This window comes from Schistocerca nitens, chromosome 9 (genome assembly GCF_023898315.1).
Source record: "Schistocerca nitens isolate TAMUIC-IGC-003100 chromosome 9, iqSchNite1.1, whole genome shotgun sequence".
In the NCBI taxonomy this organism is placed as follows: Eukaryota; Metazoa; Arthropoda; class Insecta; order Orthoptera; family Acrididae; genus Schistocerca; species Schistocerca nitens.
The window spans coordinates 247,827,414-247,845,427 of NC_064622.1; the positions used below are offsets into that span (position 1 = coordinate 247,827,414).

General features: G+C 43.3%; 1 protein-coding gene across 1 annotated transcript in view; it reads left to right on the forward strand.

Moving 5' to 3' along the window:
• The window catches only part of LOC126203142 (cuticle protein 8), a 35,454-nt gene extending 24,742 nt beyond the window's left edge, over nt 1–10,712 (forward strand). Inside the window, exon 3 of the mRNA XM_049937388.1 lies at nt 8,965–10,712. Coding sequence (XP_049793345.1) covers nt 8,965–9,246 — 282 coding nt within the window. The 3' untranslated portion in view covers nt 9,247–10,712. The remainder of the gene's footprint in view (nt 1–8,964) is intronic.
• Nucleotides 10,713–18,014: the final 7,302 nt, after the last annotated feature.

Here is an 18,014-nt window from a genome sequence, read left to right on the forward strand (position 1 = left end):
TAGGAAAGATCCAACGAAAAGCTGCACGTTTCGTCACAACATCGTTTTCTCGACGCTGGAGCGTTATGGAATGCTCAACAGTCTCCAGCGTCAGATGCCACAAGAGAGGCGTTGTGCACCACGACGATGTTTTCTATTCCAGTTCCGAGAGAATACTTTCCAAAAAGAGTGTGGCAACATATAATCACCTCCTACATACTTATCGCGAAAAGGTGACAAAGAGAAAATCGGACGACTTAGAGCCGATACGAAGTTTTGCTGACAATCATTCTTCTGCGAGCCATTCGTGACTGGAATAGGAAAGGGGGTAAAACATTTGGTACCACAAGTATACCGTCAGGTCGCTGGTGGAGTACTGTTGGAGACCAGACAGTCCCTCGTGATTTAAACTTGACTTACGATGACACCAACACAGTTATCCTCAAATGGTTATTCTCACCTTAATTGTATGTATATGAGCGTTAAGTGATTCATTGTATCTTCTATATCCTGACGCACTGAAATGCACTAATACCGCTTCTCAAAAAAGCGGTAAGATGCAACCTAACTGAAAACGAATGTTGGGCTATGAGGGCTTATTAAGTTGGGTGAAATGTGAATTATGATCACGTTTTCAAATAAAGACGAAAGAATGTTTATTTGAAACCTCACATCTTCCTGGCTGTTTCGTTCACGTACCTAAATACAGTTCACCTATCACGATTCAACCTGAAGTAAATTCTGAAATTCACAGTATTTTTATTTTTCCATCTTTTATGAAGTTAGGACGTGTCATCTGAAAGAAATCACTCTATCTCTATATGTTCAGAGATATTACGTATACTGTCAGTTGCAGGAACAATTATCTAATACACGTTCGCATTATGTGGGTGTTCAGAGTAACGGAGGAGGGAGAAGAAATCAGTAGCGATTAATAATAAAGGATTAGAATTTGTAAGAGTGGACCGATAGGGACTGCGTTCAATGATTTAAAGGTTGCAAAACCAAGTATCGAAACTGCACTACTGGCCATTACGCGGCTGCCTAAATCGCTGACGAAACTACACAGTTTCGAGTTGTTCTAGCTTTGGCGACATGAAGCTAGTAGTTGCCCGTGGTTTGGGGTTAGGTGTTGCGTCCGTAACACGTACCAAAGTTGCGAGTAACTATGAAGGGAGGAATGCAGTACATTGTTCGTTTCATGGGTATCTATTCTGTACATAGGTGTTTGTTGGATTCCAACGGTGTTGGCTACAGAAACAAGCAACGACATGTAGCTGCACTTGAGGCCACCCTACGCAACTTGACATGGACGATCTGACGATAAGTAACTTGATGATTCATTCCCTTAGAAGCACATCTATTGCAGAGATGGGTATGAATCCCCACTTGCAAAAAAAAAAAAAAAAAAAAAAAAAAAAAAAAAAAAAAAAAAAAAAAAAAAAAAAACGACGTAATGTGTAGTTTCAATTGTGCCAACAATGCTTTCACATTATAGTACCTTTCTTCCTTGTCACATCAATAAAGAAGGCACGCGAAGTGTTGTGGTGTCATTTTCAGATGGCTGAAATAATTTGTTTGACCATTTAAAATAATTTCTTGCAGCAATGTCTCTGGACAACCGAGGTGACATCTTTTTGATCCTGTCGGGAATCCAAACACATAACTTATCCGAAAGCACGGTATTTACTGATAAAATTCTTTCGGGCTTCGAGCCGTGTCAAGTTGTTTACAACACAAGACGCCTCGCGGGATTAGCCGAGCGGTCTAGGGCGCTGCAGTCATGGACTGTGCGGCTGGTCCCGGCGGAGGTTCGAGTCCTCCCTGGGCATGGATGTGTGTGTGTGTGTGTTTGTCCTTAGGATAATGTAGGGTAAGTAGTGTGCAAGCTTAAGGACTGATGACCTTAGCAGTTAAGTCCCATAACATTTCACACTCATTTGAATATATATATATATATATATACATATATATATATATATATATATATATATATATATATATATATATATATATGTGTGGCTAGAAACCCGATAGAGTTTTCTCACGTATCTTATTCTTTTCTTAGTACACATTTCATGCAGACAAGCATTAAAACTCCACCGCTCCTAGTGCAACTGGCAAAACTTTATTCGAAAGACAACTTTGGCATTCAAAAGACGACGAAACGCTGGTGTCACTGTGTCTACTATTGTACACGAAATCAGTTTCGTTAAACTGGTTTCACGAAATGAGTTTCGCAACTTAAAGTCGTCGTGTAAACTAGCCGTTAGAATTGTTGTGACGCGGAAATTCAGGCAAATGAGGATGCTATCTCGCGGCAGAAGGAACAAAATGAAGAAAGGGAGAGAGAGAGAGAGAGAGAGAAAATGGCCCCCTTCCCATTTCGGCCGGCTCCTGAGGTGTGTGCTGGCTGCAACAGGAGCGCCTCCCGAGCCGACGTGTAGCAGCAGGTTGCCTGCCGTGCGTCCCGTCCTCCTCCATATTTGCCGACACGTCCAGCCATCCGCGGCTGTGAAAGTACTCCGCGACCGAGCAGTCGCCGCGGGCTCAGGCACGCAGCGAGCGTCTGTTGCATGCCTGCGCCGCCGCTCCTTTCCGAGACATCTGTGCTACGACACAGTCCTTGCAGCCGCTAAGAGCCACATAACGTGTAACGCTATTCGCTTCTCTGAACAGCTCAAGCTGAACACATCGCACTTTAGCTTACAACCGGTTGCTAGAACTAGGGAGAGTATTACACAACGCAGGGCTATTCCGTGCACACTGTTATGGCTGACCACTCCAGTGGACACAGTGAAATAATGAGACTGGGCGTATGTATGCAGAATGATATGACGAATGGAAATTTGTACCATGGCCGGGATTCGAACCTCGGTCTCCTGTTCACGAGGTACATGCGCTAACCACTAAGCCACAGCGGCCATGCACATATACACGGACTACTCTAGCACGACTCCCTGTCTAATCGAAATTCCCATTCACGTATCAGCCCACTTGGTATTCCCCCTCAACTTGAAGCGCATCTACCTAATGAGCAGGAGACACATATTCGAATCCTAGCCCTGGTACAATTTTTCATTCATCGCTTCAGTTTGCATAATCAGGATGTTCCCATTACAAACTTCTAGGATTTGTAGATAGGAGTGAGTAGACAATATTTTGAATTGGAAGCCCTGTCCGGAAACGTACCGTTTCCATGCTACAGCAGATTGAAAACATGTTTGATAGGTAAGTATGGAAAAGTTTAGTCATGGTGGGAGGTGGTTACATTAAATCGCCTGATGTCATTTGACGTCTGACCTACCTCTCCGACCTCATGTTTGAGATTTAAAAAGGTCTCTGGTATCATGTAGTTTAATTTGAATGAGACTGAGGTACTTTTTCTTTCCTCCGTGCAAGCAGTCTCTATAAAAGTGGTATCTTATGCAGGATAGTGTCTGTGCTGTATTAACGTCAGACATGGAAATGAAAGGGAGAACGAAGCATGGTTTCTGCATGTAGCTTACTCTCTCCGCGTAGCATGAAGGGGCAACTCTGCTTGATGTCGCCATCCCACGGACAGTGTGACTCTCCTCGCCAGGATTATTAGAGAATTTTGACTCTATTTAAAGTTACACAGTAACAATAACGTAACTTGTAAATAGCCAGTTCTACATTAACAATGATGCCGACTGCTGGAGTGTAAAACACATAAAGAGAGAGAGAGAGAGAGCAAGTGAATCTTATGTTTGTCCCAATTTACGACTGGAAAAATATTTGAAGTACTGCAAATGTTAGCCTCTCGTTGGAGGACAAAGAACTTGCGAAAGTGATACTTCCTTCCATATGACAAATTAATTTTAGCTTCTCCTGGCATATTAATCTGCGACTTTTGTGTTTTGTCGAATACCTTGTTTTATTCTTCAGCTCTGATGTTTCTCCCCTTATTCCGCAAATTTTATGTCCATAGTTTCCTCAGTCGTTGCGTAAACACTATTAGGGAATTAAAGTGAACCTAATGATGTTATCGAACGAAGTTATAGAGTTTTTTTTTAAGTGAATGCCGTCGTATTTGCTAGCGGTAGACTGCGTAAACAAGTCCAAAGATCAAGATTTAGGACGTATTTGTTTCCTTATATCATTTGGGCTCTGCACTCTCTGACGACCTTCATGTCGACAGGGGATTAAATTCTACCCAATGAAATTTCAGCCGATCTGAGCGCAAGGTCCCATAAGGTTGCACTGGGAATCAAAGTAACCTACTGCAAACAAGTTGCTTATGCCAATGCCAAGCTTGTCGGGTGGTAATGAGACGCTCATAGTTTAGATGCAAGTGGTGCCCCACAGCCACCAAGTATTCGAAATAAAGTGGTACTTCGAAAAGACCAAGAGCTGCTGATATAGTAATTATCCATGTACTAACAGTTTCTAAGTTCCTATTTTCAGAAGTTATACAATTATTTACAACGGCCAACAGCACAACTTTCTTACTGTCATGTCAAATAAAATACAAGCCATCCGGCGCCACTGTCACCAACAGAAAAGTTAATTGGCAGTCAACAGTAAAATCTGCTAGCAAAAAATAAATAATATTCTTGTAATGTCAATTAGGTTCTATCTTTATGTGTGGGCGAGGTCAGAACTATAATGAATACAGAATTCTTTTATCAACAGGTGTTCGCGGTTTTGAAATAATAATTTCTTTTACATTTTAGATTTATTCCATGCTACACAGCTTTAGTAATTCTTCCAGCTGTTACTTGCATTCAACCCAAAGGGCGTTTTCATCTGTAAACTTGTAATTCTCTCAGTTTTCAGAGATACAAATATTTTGATTCATCTCCACAGAACTATATGATGTTTATAATAGAATTCCTGAGTCTATAAATTCTTCTAAACGACAATCACAAACAAAAGATTGTGTGTTGATATCTCCACCAATACTGCTTGGTGATATTCACATTTATGCCATGCTATGTTAATCAAGTAAATTAATAAGTAAGCAGCACTTTAAAAAAATAAAAGCTTGTGCCTCCTCAGTTTTCCCTGCTGCGTTTCAGTTAATACTTGCTTAATATTTACTCGATTACAAACATATTTTTTCAAAGAAAATATTTCTGATATCTGTACATATTTAGTCCCATTTGTAGTACATTAGTACACCTCATACACTTGAGAAGAGAGTGAGACAGGGTCTATCATGTTATTCATTTTGTAAATTAAGTAAGCAGTAAAGGAAATCAAGGGAAAATTTAGAGTTGGAGTTAAAGTCAGTGAGAAGAAATACAAAATTTTGAGGTTTACAGATGACATTGCAATTCTGCCAGAAATAGCAAAGGACTTGAAGAGCAATAGAATGGAATGGACAGCATCTTGAAAGGAGGGATATAAGACGAACACCACCAAAAGCAAAACAGGGAGAATGGAATGTAGTCGAATTAAGTTAGATGATGCTCAGGGAATTATATTAGGAAGGAGAAGCTGAAAGTAGTGGACTTTCGCTTTTTCGGTAGCAAAATAAATGGTGATGGAGAGGACGTAAAACGTAGACTGGTATTGGCAAGAAAAGCGTAATCTTCTCTGACGGTATTTATCTTCATTGTAGCTATGTATGGAAGTGAAGCATGGACATGGACAGTTTAGGCATGAAGAGAATAAGGATTTTAAATGTGGTGCTACAGAAGAATGTTGAAGGTTTCATGGGTACATCGCGTAAACTAATGACGAGGTAGTGAAGAGAATTAGGGAGAAAAGAAATTTGTGGCACAACTCGAGTAAAAGATGAGTTCGGTCGAAAGGACACATTCTGAGACATGAAGGGATAATAAACTAACTATTAGGGGAAAGTGTGGGTTAAAAATAATAGAAGGAGTCCAAGAGGTGAATACAGTAAGCGGATTCGGAAGGATATAGCAGTTATTCGGAGATGAAGAGGCTTTCACAGGACTGAGTAGCATAGTAGTGTCAAACCAAGCTTCGGACTGAAGATCACAACAACAACGTAGTCTTACAACAAACATTACTATTTGCCGTGTGATGAGAACTTTTCAGTCCCTGAATCTATTGGGTTGGTGCATAGTTCGTAGCGTTTTCCCATAAATTAAAAAAACACAACAGATACACACAACAGAGGCTGTAGTCATTAATAACATATTCTCCTTCACTATTTACAACAGTCTGCCAAAGCTGGGATTTTGGAATCCGTGACTGTACAAATCAAGTGATTTTGAGGCAAAGAACCCGTCCAACTTTGTTCGGAGCATATTTTCATTCGGAAATGAAGTTCCTTGAAGGTGTGAAAATCTGAGGGCACAAGATCAGGCGAATAAGGCGGGTGCGGAAAACCCAGCTCCCGTGTAGTGTTTTTGGTCAGTCTATCAGAATGCGGGCTGGCGATAATCGTGGAGTAGCATCGTTTCACGCAGTTTTCCTGGTCGTTGTTCTTGGGCTTCGTCTGCAAGACAAGAAATGTGAGCATTGGTGGTTACAGTCCAGGAAAGCAATTCGTAGCACACCATACCATCGCTGTTACACCAGATGCATAAGAATATCTTGTGTGGATGAGCGCAGGTCTTTGTATGGAGAGTTTCTGCTCTATTTGAGCTCAGTCATTCCTTCCCTTCCTTTATGTTAGCATGAAGACACAATTTATCGTCACCAGTAAGATTCCAGGACAGGACTGGTCGGAGCTGTTTAAGAGTCAAGCAGAGATGCACGTACGGTCACCCGCAGATTTTTATAATTTTGGCTTAGAGCAATATCACACACAGCCATGCCCGAGGCAGGATTCGAACCTGCGACCGTAGCAGCCGCGTGGTATAATGATCACAGTTCATCGCATTTGCCAGTGCTCGACCACACTAACGTGGATCATTTGTGGGTTAATGCGTTTAATCGATCTTCATCGAACCCCGAGCGTCTTGTGAACGTGAAGAGTCGCTAATGTCAAAGCGATCCTCCTTAAAACGAGAAAACCGCTTTCATTCCGTGCTCTGTCCAGCGGCATTATCCCCACACACGGTGCAAATGCTTCTGCCTGCGTCCGCCGCTGTCCCCCCTCCACTGAACTCAAACAGAAGAATACGTCGGAAATGGTACGATTTCTTCACTTGGCTCTCCATTTACTAGCTGCCCAGCTCCACTCACTACTTAGAAATGACAAGATGACAATATTAGACTCAAACAGTAACGGTGAACAACAAAAAACAAAAAAATTGAAAATCGATAAATAAACCCACAGGAACTGAAATACCAACATGCAAAACAAAAACGCTACAGACTTACGCATCAACCTAATAGATATTTATATACTAGGGTTGTTCGGAAAGTGAGGAACGATCGGTCGCGAAATGGAAACCACAGCGAAAATCGAAACTGATTTCTTGGCAGATTTAGCTACCCTTCCAGGTACTTCTCTACATAATCGCCGCTCCGACTTAGACATTTGTACCGAATTTCCAACACCATCGCCATAGAAGGCAGCCGCCTGTGCTTTCCTTTAATTCTCTACGCTGGTCTGTAGCGCGTAGCCTGCGCCCAAGTGTTGTCTTCGTATCCATCGCTTCATGTGAACAGAGATGATACTGAGGACGAGCCAAACATTTCTGTGTTTACATTTACATTTACATTTACATTTATACTCCGCAAGCCACCCAAACGGTGGGTGGCGGAGGGCACTTTACGTGCCACTGTCATTACCTCCCTTTCCTGTTCCAGTCGCGTGTGGTTCGCGGGAAGAGCAACTGCCGGAAAGCATCCGTGCGCACTCGAATCTCTCTAATTTTACATTCGTGATCTCCTCGGGAGGTATAAGTAGGGGGAAGCAATATATTCGATACCTCATCCAGAAACGCACCCTCTCGAAACCTGGACAGCAAGCTAGACCGCGATGCAGAGTCTGCCACTTGAGTTTGCTAAACATCTCCGTAACGCTTACCAAATAACCCTGTGACGAAACGCGCCGCTCTTCTTTGGATCTTCTCTATCTCTTCTGTCAACCCGACCTGGTACGGATCCCACATTGACGAGCAATATTCAAGGATAGGTCGAACGAGTGTTTTGTAAGCCAACTCTTTTGTTGATGGACTACATTTTCGAAGGACTCTTCCAATGAATCTCAACCTGGCACCCGCCTTACCAACAAATAATTTTATATGACCATTCCACTTTAAATCGTTCTGTACGCGTACTCCCAGATATTTTACAGAAGTAACTGCTACCAGTGTGTGTTCCGCTATCATATAACCATACAATAAAGGGTCCTTCTTTCTACGTATTCGCAATACATTACATTTGTCTGTGTTAAGGGTCAGTTGACTCTCCTTGCACCAAGTGCCTATCCGTGCCTATCCGCTGCAGATATTCCTGCATTTCGCTGCAATTTTCTAATGCTGCAACTTCTCTGTATACTACAGCATCATCCGCGAAAAGCCGCATGGAACTTCCGACACTAGCTACTAGGTCATTTATATATATTGTGAAAAGCAATGGTCTCATAACACTCCCCTGTGGCACGCCAGAGGTTGTGGGTGATCGAACGCTTCCCATTGAAAAGGCTGCAGGAGCCTCTTCACTGCTCGTGCAGAGTGCGGCTGGGAATTGCCCTGTAGAAGGAAGTGCGTGGCAGTTGTGTTAGGTGGGCTGCATTCATTAAGGCGAAGCCTCTCAGCGTTCCCTCCAACTTGGCAGGAGACATTGTTGTTCTAGGCACCTTTACTCGCTCACGATGTGCTCAGAACTGAAAAGAGCGCCTTGATGTGATGACTGGCATACTAGAGACACTGCCTGTGAATAGCCTCGTCGGATTTTCACAGCGGTTTCCATTTCGCGATCGATCATTCCTCACTTTCCGAACAGCCCTCGTAATTTGCGGAGTAGCTAATAAGTTTTTTTCAAACTTTCGTTCGAAGTGGTAGGCATTTGAATTTCTTGTTTTATTTTAGACTGGAGCTTACTCAATAATTTTTCCAACATGAATACATCACTGGGTTCTTCTGCTTTCAGGCGTACCCGAAGTACGAGTTCAACTACGGCGTGCACGACGCGCACACCGGCGACATCAAGCAGCAGTCTGAGGCGCGCGACGGAGACGTGGTGAAGGGCAGCTACTCGCTGGTCGAGCCCGACGGCTCCACCCGCACGGTCGAGTACCAGGCGGACGACCACAACGGCTTCAACGCTGTCGTGCACCGCACGCCCGGCGCGCACCCCGTGGCCGTGGCGCCCGCCGTCGCCGTTGCGCATGCGCCGGTCGCCGTGGCGCATGCGCCCATCGGCTACCATTAAGCCACGTCAGCCAGGCGGCGCCGCCTCTGCCTAGTCGCTCACCTCACGCCGGAGTGCGCAGGCTCCGCACCACACGGCCTCTCCCTAACCAACCAGGACCTCCGTTTTCTGCAGTTTGTTGACAATAAACCAGTCGCTGGATGATCCTTATCTAACCTCTACCTTTCCACTCCTAAGCTATTATGTGCCCTTCTACTCGCATCTGAGGACGAACAAAAGTTAGAACTCATGTATATGTGAAGTGCACAACAGAAAGTAAAATCAACCGTCGTGACTGTCTCGTGGGAAAATCAAGAATCTGCTGTCACATTTTCTTCAACCTCTAGGGAACAACTACGTCAATGACAATTTTCAAAGACTTCAGTTCTGTTAATTATCCTGGAACAGATGTGTTCAGTCCTCCGATTCGTATGATATCTATAAGATACACTGAGACATCAGTCGCTTGGAGGAACACATCGACTACACTACGTGTGTTCTAGTCATAGACGCAAGTTGAACTTCACGCAGACCCATGATAGTTTCTGCTTTCACATTGTCATTAGTCTCTACAGTAAGTTTGACCAACTTTTCTACACACTTTTTATTTTACTGCCTTTTCCTTTCTCTTAATTTTACTTCTTTCTTCTCTTTGCGTCCCTATTCATTCACATACGATGTCTGTAGCTGCGCGTCCTCTAATTAAAGATGGAAGTCGACCAAGAAGTGATTCGTTGCAGAAATTATCATGGCCAGTGTTTGATGGGCAAACGGATAGTACGAATTACGGCCGGCCATTGTAACGGTCGCTACTACCTTATAGCTAAACCTTGGCTCGTTTCAGACACTAATATTCTTACAATACTACTTACTGTCGATCCAGTTTACAACAGATGGCACCGAGAAAATATCTTGAAGGCGTCAGCCTTTTATAGGACGCCACTCTGAATCACAGCGTAACAGGTTATGACACAATCTGCGTTGCTTCCATGTCTATTTATGGAGTGAAGTCTATTCTGCTATTTTCATATCAATTAACACTCCGCCAATCATTAAGACTATCTCATTTCCTCTTGTATTATAATCTCAATTACGTAATACGCACAGTAACACTTTCTAGTCTCATACTGGGCAACGAACGCAATGTAACCTCCGACATAACTTAAAACGGTGCAAAGTGTTGTAACCGAGTGACAAGTACTGTGTCTGAGCCGCCGTGTCCGCTTGGAGTCTGCGCCCTCCGTTTCCTCAACCATTCCCTATCAGCCCTCCTACGGCGCCGCCAGCCCTACCTACTCCAACAGTCGCTCGCCCCATCCACTCATACTGCATGCATGTTGGTGTTGTTTGTACATTAGCTTTTGCTCATAGGTGACATACTCATGTGGAGGTGTTAATTATAATTCATGTTTTCATAAACAGCATGGCTATTCATTTTTATACGCCTATTTTTCAAATTTAAAATAAAGTTATTATCAAAAGATTAATTTATTATTTCCTTGCATTATCTATAAGTAATTCTGACATCTGAACTGCTCCAACAGATCTGAGGCAACTACAGTTAGTTATACCTACATGGTGTTAAAATAATATGCCTTTAAAAAAAATGTTTCTGTGTAACGGTTAACCACTTGTACATACAGTCTAGATTTCTACACTGCGTGGTATACACGGCACGATACCACTTAATTTGGACAAGCAGAAATTTTCACAGAACGTATAAACTGTTCCATACACAATCAATTCACATAATCAGCCGTCGAAACACACATAAAAATACCGAACACAGGTTCACAAATATAGAAAATCTTAAGATACACGATCACTTCCAGAAATTGCCAGCAATGCATACAACGTAGGGATTAAAAATTTTCGTGGGGACAAGCTAGATAGTCAAGCTAGATAGTCAACCCATTAACTATCTGTAATATTTCCTTCCATATAGTAATTGCAGTAAATCCATAAATATATTTCAATCATCTCTTCCGAATTCAACAACTGTAGACGTACAAGCGACAGTGTAATGTGCACTAATCAGGCAGAGTATTATGACCACCGATCTGCTATCGATATAAACCCGTGCAGGCGTTAGTAGCGTCACTTGGCGAGGAATGACTGCTAGTCAGGCATACGCACCGTGAATGTACTATCAGTGAGTGTTCTGTTCGTGTGAAGAATTGGGAAGTAGCGCGATGTACCTGAGTTTGACCTATGGCCCGGAAGCTCGGCATGAGCCTTTCGGAATGTGCAAGACGTGTTGGGTGTTCGAGGAGAGCCATGGTGAGCGTCTTCAACACGTGGCGAGACCATGTTGAGACTATGTCCAGACGTCGTCGAATTGGCCGGCCACCTCTTGATATAGATGTCGGGCGTTGTAGGCTAGTCAGACTGGTAAAATACGACAGGCGCCGTACTATGGCGGAACCAACATCAGACTTCACTGCTGGGCAGATAACAACTGTGTCTGAACACACAGTGCATCGAAGACTCCTAATGATGGATTTCCGCAGCCAATGACCCTTGCAAGTTCCAATATTAACACCACGACACCGGCAACTACGACTGAAATGGGCACTTCAGCATAGGCAGTGGACGTTGGTGCAGTGACAGAGCGGATCCCGATACTTTCTTCAACATGCTAACGGGAGGGCGCGAATCCGTCGTCCTTCAGGGGAACAGCTCCTTCAGAAATGCACGTCGGGACGAATACAAGCTGCCGGCGGCTTCAGTATGCTCCCTGGAACATTCACACAGGGATCCACAGGCCCAGTGGAGTTCGTACAAGGCATCATGACGCCCAAGGTGTATCGTACACTCATTGTAGGTCACGATCATTTATCGCAACGGCTGCGGCATTTTTCAACAAGATAACGCGCCGTGTCACAAGGTCAGGAATGTGATGGAATGGTTCGAGGAACACAGTGGTGACATCCGATTGAGGCGTTGGCCTCCTAACTTGCCAGATGCTAACCCGATAGAAGACATCTAGGATGTGATTGAACATGGCGTCAGGGGTCATCCCTCTGTCCCCCGAGTTTACAGGACTTTTAACCCTACCACTACTATTGTAATTTAGTATGATTTTACCTAAATAACAGAAACCCAGCCTCTATGTTGCTCTTACTAAAATTTAGTTCAGTTTCCAAAAAAAAAGTGCACTATAGGAGGACAGTCCTGTTTATAGGGAAAGCAAATCAGTAGAGTTACCCTTTTTACAGGATTTGACCGTGTGTTGTGTCTAATCGATAAGTAAATCAGACTATTCACTTCTTCACCTAAGATCTTACCCAGCAGTTAGACAGAAAAGCAGTACGAATAATACTATACTGAAGCTAGGACATCCCATTTCCAAGTTCATTTAGTGGTTTAAAACATGTACTAATGGTCGCCAGCCTATCCAGGCAATGAAACAGTGAAGTATTAGAAAAGCAGAAGTATGAATTTTACCTACTTTATTGCTACTATTTAATTTGGTTTTTCAAATTAATATTACTCCACAATATTACTCCAACAGTATTGGACTACACCCTTATACATTACGTTTTTAGAAGAGAAAAAGCGCAGTAGATAACTTCAAAAAGCTAAGAAAATTGGCAGGGGGGGGGGGGGACCTTTAGAAAAGCACTTTCTGTAATTAACAAACTTAAATACTAAAATACTTAGATACTAAAAAATGGTTCAAATGACTCTGAGCACTATGGCACTTAATATCTGAGGCCATCAGTCCCCTACAACTTAGAACTACTTACATCTAACTAACCTAAGGACATCACACACATCCATGCCCGAGGCAGGATTCGAACCTGCGAACGTAGCAGTCGCGCGGTTCCGGACTGAAGCACCTAGAACTGCTCGGCCAAGGCGGTCGGCTTAGAGACTAAAGCACACACTTTTTCTACTGAACATTTCAATTCAAGAAAACCTCTTTTTTAACTGGAATATACTTTAAAAAGATGTTATTCTTTGAACTAAATCTGTATAGTCATTTAGCAGATTCTAGTAACTTGGCTACACTATGGTTGAATTTTACGTAAGAAAACTTTTACTGTAACATTTTGTAGTAGTTAAGAAAACACAAAAACAATTTAAATGGCGAATCTTTATATAAGCTTGGCACTTCATATTGGTGTAAAATAAGATATTCGGATTAATCAAGTACCAAGAAGCAACCGTACATAGGTGTATGATTACCATGAAATCACAGGGTGAACCTGTTTGGTTCAAATCAAATGGCTCTGAGCACTATGGGACTTAACTTCTGAGGTCATCAGTCCCCTAGAACTTAGAACTACTTAAGCCTAAGTAACCTAAGGACATCAAAAACAGCCATGCCCGAGGCAGGATTCGAACCTGCGACCGTAGCGGTCGCGCGGTTCCAGCCTGTAGCGCCTAGAACGGCTCGGCCACTCCGGCCGGCGGTGAACCACTTTCTTTAAAGTTTAAGAACGATTATTAAAACACAGTTCGATTTAATGGTTCACACTGTACAATAGCAAACATGCAAAAATAAATCTTATCTGATGGCTGTATGCTTGGGTGTGGCGAACAGTTGCGGCGGCTGCACTTCCCACAGTACGGCCTGCAGTATCCTGCTGTATGGGCTCAATTTGTCTTCTTGGCGTTGTTCAGTTTTACATTTTTTTTTTTTGGGTCATCAGTCTACTGACTGGTTTGATGCGGCCCGCCACGAATTCCTTTCCTGTGCTAACCTCTTCATCTCAGAGTAGCACTTGCAACCTACGTCCTCAATTATTTGCTTGACGTATTCCAATCTCTGTCTTCCTCTACAGTTTTTGCCCTCTACAGCTCCCTCTAGTACCATGGAAGTCATTCCCTCATGTCTTAGCAGATGTCCTATCATCCTGTCCCTTCTCCTTATCAGTGTTTTCCACATATTCCTTTCCTCTCCGATTCTGCGTAGAACCTCCTCATTCCTTACCTTATCAGTCCACCTAATTTTCAACATTCGTCTATAGCACCACATCTCAAATGCTTCGATTCTCTTCTGTTCCGGTTTTCCCACAGTCCATGTTTCACTATCATACAATGCTGTACTCCAGACGTACATCCTCAGAAACTTCTTCCTCAAATTACGGCCGGTATTTGATATTAGTAGAATTCTCTTGGCCAGAAATGCCTTTTTTGGCATAGCGAGTCTGTTTTTGATGTGCTCCTTGCTCCGTCCGTCATAGGTTATTTTACTGCCTAGGTAGCAGAATTCCTTAACTTCATTGACTTCGTGACCATCAACCCGATGTTAAGTTTCTCGCTGTTCTCATTTCTACTACTTCTCATTACCTTCGTCTTTCTCCGATTTACTCTCAAACCATACTGTGTACTCATTAGACTGTTCATTCCGTTAAGCAGGTCATTTAATTCTTTTTCACTTTCACTCAGGGTAGCAATGTCATCAGCGAATCGTATCATTGATATCCTTTCACCTTGTATTTTAATTCCACTCCTGAACCTTTCTTTTATTTCCATCGTTGCTTCCTCGATGTACAGATTGAAGAGTAGGGGCGAAAGGCTACAGCCTTGTCTTACACCCTTCTTAATACGAGCACTTCGTTCTTGATCGTCCACTCTTATTATTCCCTCTTGGTTGTTGTACATATTGTATATGACCCGTCTCTCCCTATAGCTTACCCCTACTTTCTTCAGAATCTCGAACAGCTTGCGCCATTTTATATTGTCGAACGCTTTTTCCAGGTCGACAAATCTTGTGAAAGTGTCTTGATTTTTCTTTAGCCTTGCTTCCATTATTAGCCGTAACGTCAGAATTGCCTCTCTCGTCCCTTTACTTTTCCTACTGATCGTCACCTAGCGCATTCTCAATTTTCTTTTCCATTCTTCTGTATATTGTAAGCAGCTTCGATGCATGAGCTGTTAAGCTGATTGTGCGGTAATTCTCGCACTTGTCAGCTCTTGCTGTCTTCGGAATTGTGTGGATGATGCTTTTCCGAAAGTCAGATGGTATGTCGCCAGACTCATATATTCTACACACCAACGTGAATAGTCGTTTTGTTGCCACTTCCCCCAATGATTTTAGAAATTCTGATGGAACGTTATCTATCCCTTCTGCCTTATTTGACCGTAAGTCCTCCAAAGCCCTTTTAAATTCCGATTCTAATACTGGATCCCCTATCTCTTCTAAATCGACTCCTGTTTCTTCTTCTATCACATCAGACAAATCTTCACCCTCATAGAGGCTTTCAATGTATTCTTTCCACCTAACTGCTCTCTCCTCTGCATTTAACAGTGGAATTCCCGTTGCACTCTTAATGTTACCACCGTTACTTTTAATGTCACCAAAGGTTGTTTTGACTTTCCTGTATGCTGAGTCTGTCCTTCCGACCATCATATCTTTTTCGATGTCTTCACATTTTTCCTGCAGCCATTTCGTCTTAGCTTCCCTGCACTTCTTATTTATTTCATTCCTCAGCGACTTGTATTTCTGTATTCCTGATTTTCCCCGAACATGTTTGTACTTCCTCCTTTCATCAATCAACTGAAGTATTTCTTCTGTTACCCATGGTTTCTTCGCAGCTACCTTCCTTGTATCTATGTTTCCCTTTCCAACTTCTGTGATGGCCCTTTTTAGAGATGTCCATTCCTCTTCAACTGTACTGCCTACTGCGCTATTCCTTATTGCTGTATCTATAGCGTTAGAGAAGTTCAAACGTATCTCGTCATTCCATAGTACTTCCGTATCCCACTTCTTTGCGTATTGATTCTTCCTGACGAATGTCTTGAACTTCAGCCTACTATTCATCACTACTGTATTGTGATCTGAGTCTATATCTGCTCCTGGGTACGCCTTACAATCCAGTATCTGATTTCGGAATCTCTGTCTGACCATGATGTAATCTAATTGAAATCTTCCCGTATCTCCCGGCCTTTTCCAAGTATACCTCCTCCTCTTGTGATTCTTGAACAGGGTATTCGCTATTACTAGCTGAAACTTGTTACAGAACTCAATTAGTCTTTCTCCTCTTTCATTCCTCGTCCCAAGCCCATATTCTCCTGTAACCTTTTCTTCTACTCCTTCCCTTACAACTGCATTCCAGTCGCCCATGACTTTTAGATTTTCGTCCCCCTTTACATACTGCATTACCCTTTCAATATCCTCATACACTTTCTCTATCTGTTCATCTTCATCTTGCGACGTCGGCATGTATACCTGAACTATCGTTGTCGGTGTTGGTCTGCTGTCGATTCTGATTAGAACAACCCGGTCACTGAACTGTTCACAGTAACACACCCTCTGCCCTACCTTCGTATTCACAACGAATCCTACACCTGTTATACCATTTTCTGCTGCTGTTGATATTATCCGATACTCATCTGACCAGAAATCCTTGTCTTCCTTCCACTTCACTTCACTGACCCCTACCATATCTAGATTGAGCCTTTGCATTTCCCTTTTCAGATTTTCTAGTTTCCCTACCACGTTCAAGCTTCTGACATTCCACGCCCCGACTCGTAGAACGTAATCCTTTCGTTGATTATTCAATCTTTTTCTCATGGTAACCTTGCCCTTGGCAGTCCCCTCCCGGAGATCCGAATGGGGGACTATTCCGGAATCTTTTGCCAATGGAGAGATCATCATGACACTTCTTCAATTACAGGCCACATGTCCTGTGGATACACGTTACGTGTCTTTAATGCAGTGGTTTCCGTTGCCTTCTGCATCCTCATGTCGTTGATCATTGCTGATTCTTCCGCCTTTAGGGGCAATTTCCCACCCCTAGGACAAGAGAGTGCCCTGAACCTCTATCCGCTCCTCCTCCCCCTTTGACAAGGCCGTTGGCAGAATGAGGGTGACTTCTTATGCCGGAAGTCTTCGGCCGCCAATGTTGATTATTTATCAAAATTTAGGCAGCGGCGGGGATCGAACCCGGGACCGAAGACGATTTGATCATGAATCAAAGACGCTACATCAGCTATTACATGGTGATGACTTTAATCATCGAGTGCGATTGTGTCAATGGGCTTTAACAGAGAATGCGTTGCAGTTCTACCTGTTTACCGATGAAGCGGGTTTCACAAACCACGGGGCAGTGAATCTACGGAACACGCATTACTGGTCCGTGGACAATCCTCGCTGGCTCAGACAGGTAGAGCGACAGCGACCGTGGACTGTAAATGTATGGTGCGGAATCATTGGCGACCACCTCATTGGTCCTCACTTCATTGCAGGGGCCCAAACAGCTGCAACATACATCGCGTTTCTACAGAATGATCTGCCAACGTTGCTCGAAAATGTCCCACTGGAAACGCGTCGACGTATGTGGTATCAGCATGATGGTGCACCTGCAAATTCCGCAATTAACACTAGGCTGACCCTTGACAGAATGTTCGACGGGCGTTTCATAGGACGTGGGGGACGCATGAATAGGCCAGCCCGTTCTCCTGATCTTACACCTCTGGACTTCTTTCTGTGGGGTACGTTAAAGGAGAATGTGTACCGTGATGTGCCTACAACCCCAGAGGATATGAAACAACGTATTGTGGCAGCCTGCGGCGACATTACACCAGATGTACTCCGGCGTGTACGACATTCATTACGCCAGAGATTGCAATTGTGTGCAGCAAATGATGGCCACCACATTGAACATCTATTGGCCTGACATGTCGGGACACACTCTTTCCACTCCGTAATTGAAAACGGAAACCACGTGTGTACGTGTACCTCACCCCTCATGGTAATGTACATGTGCGTCAGTGAAAAAGACCAATAAAAAGGTGTTAGCATGTGGACGTAACGTGCTGTTCTAGTCTCTTCTGTA